The sequence below is a fragment of the Hippocampus comes genome, unplaced genomic scaffold (assembly GCF_001891065.2).
Source record: "Hippocampus comes isolate QL1 unplaced genomic scaffold, H_comes_QL1_v1.1 scaffold261, whole genome shotgun sequence".
Lineage (NCBI taxonomy): Eukaryota > Metazoa > Chordata > Actinopteri > Syngnathiformes > Syngnathidae > Hippocampus > Hippocampus comes.
Genome location: NW_017805824.1, coordinates 3,811,721 through 3,818,683, shown reverse-complemented (window position 1 = coordinate 3,818,683; position 6,963 = coordinate 3,811,721). Strand labels below are relative to the sequence as shown.

The following is a 6,963-nucleotide window of genomic DNA, read 5'->3' as shown; positions in this document are numbered from 1 at the left end:
GTGTGTGTGTGTGTGTGTGTGTTGGACTAGGTCTTGCATTGCATTACGTGATCCCTATTGTGGATGGAGACCACAAGGAGCCTGTGAGAGGATAGAGACCGGTCTTTTGTGAGTTCATGCTCCAGATTTATCACAAGATGTCTTAATTAAAGTCGAGATGATAGAAATTCTCATTTGTCTCGTTTTCAGGACGGGCTATGAGCAGGATATTGAATTAGGAAACACTGGCCACCTGGGAGACTGTCAGGGTAAGAGTCATCTTCATATCACTTCATCTATCCTCTGACACAATCATACGCTGACGTCCACATGCACGCACACCCACACACGTGCGCGCACACACGCACACACACGCCTGAGCAAACAATACATACTCATCTGCACACTCACACCAGTATTCATACCAGTAACTTGTCCCTACATACTTGTAAGTCTGCGTTTGGTATTAACAGACACGTCTGCATACAGCGAGTACATGGCTACTTGTAACTAATGCTGCAAACATGGACCTATACATTCAAGGGTCATGCTGAGATGGTGCAAATGGTGGAGGCCTTAGTTCTAATAAGCGGTGGCCATTACTGCTTTTCTTTTGAAATATCTGCCTTGCCAAATGTACCAACTGACCATGACCCAAGCTGAACCTCAGTATTGATCAGAACCAGAGGACCTACTTGAGAAAGATAATGAACTCAGTGAGTGCTTTGTATATTTTATTCAGGCGCACTCAAAGGGGTATTATTTGAAACTTCTGAATTCCCTGATAATAATGTATTGTGCTTTTGAATTCTTTTAGCATTTTTGGGCACTACTTCAGCGCCAGATTACAAATCATTTGGTGACCCTACCTCTGGTTAGTTTGATCTTTTACTCAAATGGTTTACTTTCCCTTGAGTTTAGCATCTCTAGCCCTGTCTTGGCACCACTCATTCATTGTCATGTTTTACTAGCGAAACGCCCCCCGTGAATGCCACCTGCTTCATTTTTAACTGTCACAAACAAAACCCATTTGCCAGGTCACATGACTGCCTCACTTCTCACTCATCACGCCCTGTCCCGTTCACTTCCCCTGGCATGCTCACCCACCAAAGCATCCGTACTGTTCTGAACCAGCTCCTCTTTGAAACTCTGTATCCTCTCTTTTGTCCCTCTCCAGTGTTTGGAACAAAAATGTCAAAGCCGAATCATGATTTACTCCAACTAACTTTTCAAATTCCCATCGCCCATGCCTACTAACCGGGATGATGACAGTATGCTTTACAAACCATTTGTTAACAATTTGTTTGTCACCACAGACATGGAGTTTTCATCAGCACCAGTCACTGTCCCGCCCAGTGGGCCCATACCTCCCCCAGTACTCATTCCCACTCAGAGCCCCAGCTCTGGGCCCCGTCCAGAGCTCTACGGCTCAGGCTTTGTGCTGCAGGATGACCCAGCCACCTCTCATTCTTTAGACTCTCTCCCAGGGGGGCAAGAGGGTAAGGCCCGCAGGGAGCCAGCCAGCATGCTGCATTGATCTGATAGCTGCCGGCCACTGACAATGCACGCCGTGGCTCACATGTGCAAACACTTCACATCCACACCGTGGCAGCTATCTAGAATAGATTGGAGTGCTACGTTTATGTTTCATTTTCTTTCACTCTATAATTCACTATTTTCCCAAGCTTTTCTTCTTTTATGATCCTTTCATGATCTTTTTTTTTTTCAATCTTACATTGATTTTATTTGCAGAATAGACAAGCTAACATTATTTCCAGTAATAGTTTACCCTGGCTGGTAGATGATAGACTGGGCCTGCACTGCCGCTACCCGATGGTGGCCACAACCCGACGGTGGCCGCACAGTGGGTGAACTAACTTTCAATGTCTGTGGTTACTAACAAACCTCCTGTAGAGCATCGACTATTTCAGCCAGTGAAACAAAAACATCCTATTGCTCCTTTGACCAACTTCCTGCTGATTGATTTCTTGGTCGAAAACATTAATTCAGCTGTCAGATGATCTAACCCTGTGGGGCGCATGGATCCAGGAAACCAATCCTTTCTTGAATTAACAAATCTCCACTATGGATGGTGTAATGTACATGGATGCCTAATCACCTCTTCTTCATATGATCTATATGCAAACGACTGGGTACACTGTTTGAGGGGAGATCTGAGAGAAGAAACTCATGCACGGTTGTGTTGGAGCACAAACATGCACATGTCTGCTGGTGAAGTGGGGGAGGAGAATGCTTCACTGACCACTCGACATATCGCAGCAGGAGGTTAACCCGTCCTTATTGTTTGTTTGTAGGTGTGTGGGATATCCAAGCAAGTGAAGCCAGCCAGATGGTCCACATGAACATCTTGATCACCTGCGTGTTTGGTGCTTTTCTCATGGGCGCCTTACTTGCCGGCCTGATTGTCTTCTGCAATCGGGAATCATTCATGCGAAAGCAACGGCGTGTCCACAAGGATGCGGAATCTGCTCCATCCTGCTCGGACTCTGCTGGAAGCTTCGTCAAGCTCAACGGCCTCTTCGACAGTCCTGTAAAGGTACATCCAACCCTTTAGATAAAGCGCTGCCTGAAGATATGAATTACATGACTTGAGGGTTTTTCGAGATACAAGCTGACTTCCGGATGAACTTGTGAGTGCTGACTTGAGATATGAGTGACGTATAGGGGCAGTGAACTCAAGTAACGTCACAACAGACAGCACTTGGGAAAATAGGGAACACCCCCAAAAAAAAAAAAACCGCATTCAAGCTGTTTATTGCCACTCCACGTTGAAGTTTACTGTCAAATTAAACATAAAACGAGCCACATCACTTTACTTTCAGGCTATTAGGTTAGTGAGGATGATAAATACCGATCGGTCAGCCTCTGCGTTCATTCTCCCTCTTTTGGTCATTGTTTCTTATGTCTCTTGGACGGGTTGTAATGGTTCAGTGAATTTTGTTGCTCTGTACTCGTGACATAAGCAATTACACTAAATTTGATTGCATTTGATACCAAACCTACAGTACGTTGTGGAGCTACCAACCTTTTAAGCAAATGAATGAACATAAATGGCGCAGTGACACATTTAGACAGTTGATAACAGTACTGAGTTTTATATTCTTTATCCTTTGCCGCCAACAACAACTAATATTAGTGCCTAGAGGAGCTGAGGTGTCTCAGTGAACAGTGTAGCCATCTGTCTTTTTGTCCACAGGAGTACCAGACCAATGTGGATTCTCCTAAGCTGTACACCAACCTGTTGAGTAAAGACCTGAAAACACCCAACGGCGACACCAAGACCATGATCCTGCGGGACGGTTGTCCGCCCCCTGAGTTGGCTGCTCTCCCAACACCCGAGTCCACTCCTGTCCTTCAGCAGAAAGGCCTGCAGCCCATCAAAAACCAGTGGGAGAGGGATCACAGGAAGATCAGTGGCTCCCGCAAGGAATCCAATTCGGCGGCCAAGAGTTCTCAGTTTCTCCTTCCTTCACCTGGTCCTCCTAAATCCAACTCCCACCATCCTCACCTGGCCCTGGGTCACTCCCACATCCCCAGTGCCGTCGTCCTGCCCAATGCCACACATGACCACCCATATCTCGACAGCGGAGATGATACTCTGCCACATTCTTCTGAGAAGAAGCTGAAGAATCCAGAAACTAAAGGAAGCAGGAAAGACCAGAAGCGGTCGGTGGACGCGAGGAATACACTAAACGACCTTTTAAAACATCTCAATGACTCTGTGGCCAACCCTAAGGCCATTCTTCACGAGGCATCGGGGCCCCGCTCTCGACAACACCTCACATTGGAGCCCATGGAGGAACTGACAGAACTACCCCCGAGGGTGCCAAGTCGCGAGGCCTCCTTATACTCTCCTTCCTCCTCCCTGCCGAGGCATAGCCCCACCAAGCGGGTGGACGTCCCCTTGTCCAGCAGTCCCACCACGCCAACGGGCAGCCTGAGCATGGGGGGAACCTTGGAGAGACCCAGAGGGGGCTACCAACTCCAAAGGAGTGCTTCTCACAGGCACTCCTTGTCCACTTCAACCAACGGGGTGACTATGGGGGTATCTGTGTCTCGCCAGCACAGTATGAACAGAGGGGGATATATGCCCCCGACGCCCCCCTCCAGACTAGATTCCCATGTTGGAATGATGGGGGGCGGAATGCACTCGCCCAACCCTCCCTCTTTATCCCGGCAAAGCAGCTACAGTGGGCATGGCTCACTCCCTCGTACAGGACTTAAAAGGACCCCATCCCTAAAGCCAGATGTGCCCCCGAAACCTAATGGCTTTTCACCACAGACTCCACAGATGCGAGTGGTCAATAAGTACAGCTATTAGAAGAGCACCAACACGATGGCGTGAGCTCTCTGCCTTGACAGTTATAGCTTTGAGCCCGGACGGCCCGGCTACGGAGTGGGTTGACCCCCAGTGTGTGTGTGTGTGTGTGTGTGTGTATCAACCTGAGGTGTGTTCCCCTTTAAGTGATATGCACTCACACTTCAGTTAAAAGGGAAAAAAAAAATCACACGTGCGGCCAAAGATATTCCTCCGATGTTTTTCATTTTCATTTCCATCCTGCTCGTCATACGGTGGACATCGGTGCTTTGGTGTCACCCGTTTTCACAAGTTAGGTACACGGATTAGGATACCAATGACACCACAGTGTCTGTCTGTGTGTGAGGTACCAGGTTGGAAACAGTGGAATACTTGAAGAATGGGTCTCATTTTTCACTGCCTTTGAGCACTGTCTTCCCACTAATGTGAACGCAACAGAGCTGTCGGCTGTCCTTTATGCAAGGCAGCAGTCAACCTAATATTCGTAAACAACACAAGAGTGTAAATGATGACGTGTGTTTTGGTCATGTATGTTTGCATCTGTGTGGGCCGATGGGAATGAAGGCCCGAACACGTGTTAAGCCTTCACACGTCAAGAGCGGTGCCATTAAGACGATGCACCTTAAAATCCATCTTAAGACCTAGGTCACTGTCTCGCTGAAATGTGTTGCTTTGGTCTTCTCTGACCTAATTTTAAACTAAGCCTCAACCATTTTTGTGTTTTTTTTTTTTTTTAGGTGATAAGGTTTTGAGCTACTTTTAAAATGGTCACACTGGGTTGTCTACTCGGACAGGGACTCTTAACTCACTGGGATATCCTCAATACATTTGCTGCTATTGTTTTTAGACATAGCTGTGTGTGTTTGATGCATATAGTGCTGTACCAGAGTGGGATGACCCTAAGATGGGTATGCACATCTTTTGTTTTCCTTCAAAGAGTAGCCGATAGGCACCATTTCAAAAACCAAACGCACCGTCAGACTGATCAATTACCCGAATACTAACCTCGACTTATTGGAATCGTACTGCAGAAACGTTTTCTTTATGTAGCAAGAATGCATATTTCTCATTCAAAGGACTTCAGAACACAGATGAGCCGTGTTGCGTGTGAATTGGGGCATTTTCTTCAATAGTGAAACGAAACATTTCTTTCTCCGACAACCACAATGTTGGTTACATTATTAGACTGACCTTGAAATAATACATGACTTTAAAAGCTCATTTTACCTTCAGTGTTGGTTCCAATGCCCGTATTAACAATACAGCTTCCCTGTGAGTGGCCAGTGTACAATCAACACAACATTTACCAATGTGTCCAGATAAGTCATGCTGGGAATGACAAGTTTGTGTATATACAGTACTTAAATCCTATAAATAAGGAATAAGCATATTTTTAGGCAAGCGAACATGAATCTGTGCATTTTGTGCCTTATTCTCGGAATTATCGACCACAGTACAGTATATTATTGGCAATGTCAATAGTTGTTAGTATGTAATTGTCATTTACCATATAAATCATTTCATAGGCCAAAACGTGTCGAAAATGAACTACCTAGTCATAAGTGACCGACAGTCCACTTGTGACCGGGTCCTACGCAAACGTTTTAAAGGATGGGCATTGTGGGTGTTGACGATGTATTAATCCACCACACAGAGGTGCCATGCAGTGAATGTATTTTTGACAGTGGGATGTACGCTGTTCAGACCTTGCACTGTGGACCAGTCGGCTCAATTCAGCACATCCTGCCTGCGGCCAGTGTATTAAAAATGGTGGTCAAGCGAAAGCCGTTAACCATTCGAATCAAATTCAGTTGAGTTTTTATTGGTCAGCAAGGACAACTTTAGGAATGATTTAATTTCACAATCTACATGAGTGACACCTAACCTAAATATCAGCTGCCTCTTTAGCCCAAAGCCACATTTTGTTTACAAGTAATGATTGTATGTAAAGACTTCATTCCTGCTTGTCAGCTAAGCAGTATTTGGGCTCTTTTGTTTTTTTTCACCTGCAACCTGACATCCATTCAACATACACTGCTTAACTGCCTTGTACATTGCAATATGAATTCCTTCTTCAGTTGCAATCTAAATTGAAGCCTTTAAAATTCATTTTAAGCTCTTTTTATGTGCAGGAAAAAAAAACGGTTTTGGTCATGCCATTTAGAGTTAAATGCTGTGCAACATGGCGATGCAAAGCCAGGTGTATATATTGGATCTCCAGAGTATTTGAGCGTGTAGATAATGTTTTAAAGATGTACTGTGAAAGTGTAAATAGTAATGGTCTTTGTTTCATATTTTTTGTTGATTTTTTTTTTTTTTTAACACGGCATGTATAGTTGAAATAAAACATTACTGCACAGAAATACATTGTAGAAGTGGTTTGTTAATTTTTGGTTTGATCGGTTAGAACTACCGCCTCAAAGTTCTGAGCTTGGGGCTTCAGCTTCTATATGCAGGTTGTTACAAGAGTGCTTGATGTATGTCCTGAATGCACATTGCCCCATCAGAGCCATCAAGAGTCCTTAGAATGATTACGACTCGCTTCAGACTATTTTTAGAGCAGGGTTGTTTTGAAGTTCGGGGCAAGCGCAGACTCAACCACACCAGAAAGCATGTGGGAAAGTTTCCAAAATAGAATGTTCCTG

General features: G+C 45.1%; 1 protein-coding gene across 5 annotated transcripts in view; it reads left to right on the top strand.

The window, feature by feature from the left end:
- sema6d (semaphorin 6D) overlaps positions 1-6,681 on the top strand; it is a 22,745-nt gene extending 16,064 nt beyond the window's left edge. For 2 of the 5 annotated variants that reach the window (XM_019886884.1, XM_019886885.1), the window contains exons 15-20: positions 31-108; positions 190-248; positions 797-853; positions 1,296-1,478; positions 2,295-2,536; positions 3,197-6,681. In XM_019886884.1, the coding sequence (XP_019742443.1) occupies positions 31-108; positions 190-248; positions 797-853; positions 1,296-1,478; positions 2,295-2,536; positions 3,197-4,321 (1,744 nt within the window). In that variant the 3' untranslated portion in view covers positions 4,322-6,681. The remainder of the gene's footprint in view (positions 1-30; positions 109-189; positions 249-796; positions 854-1,295; positions 1,479-2,294; positions 2,537-3,196) is intronic. The other 3 variants (XM_019886886.1, XM_019886887.1, XM_019886888.1) reach the window with 3 other exon arrangements.
- Positions 6,682-6,963: the final 282 nt, after the last annotated feature.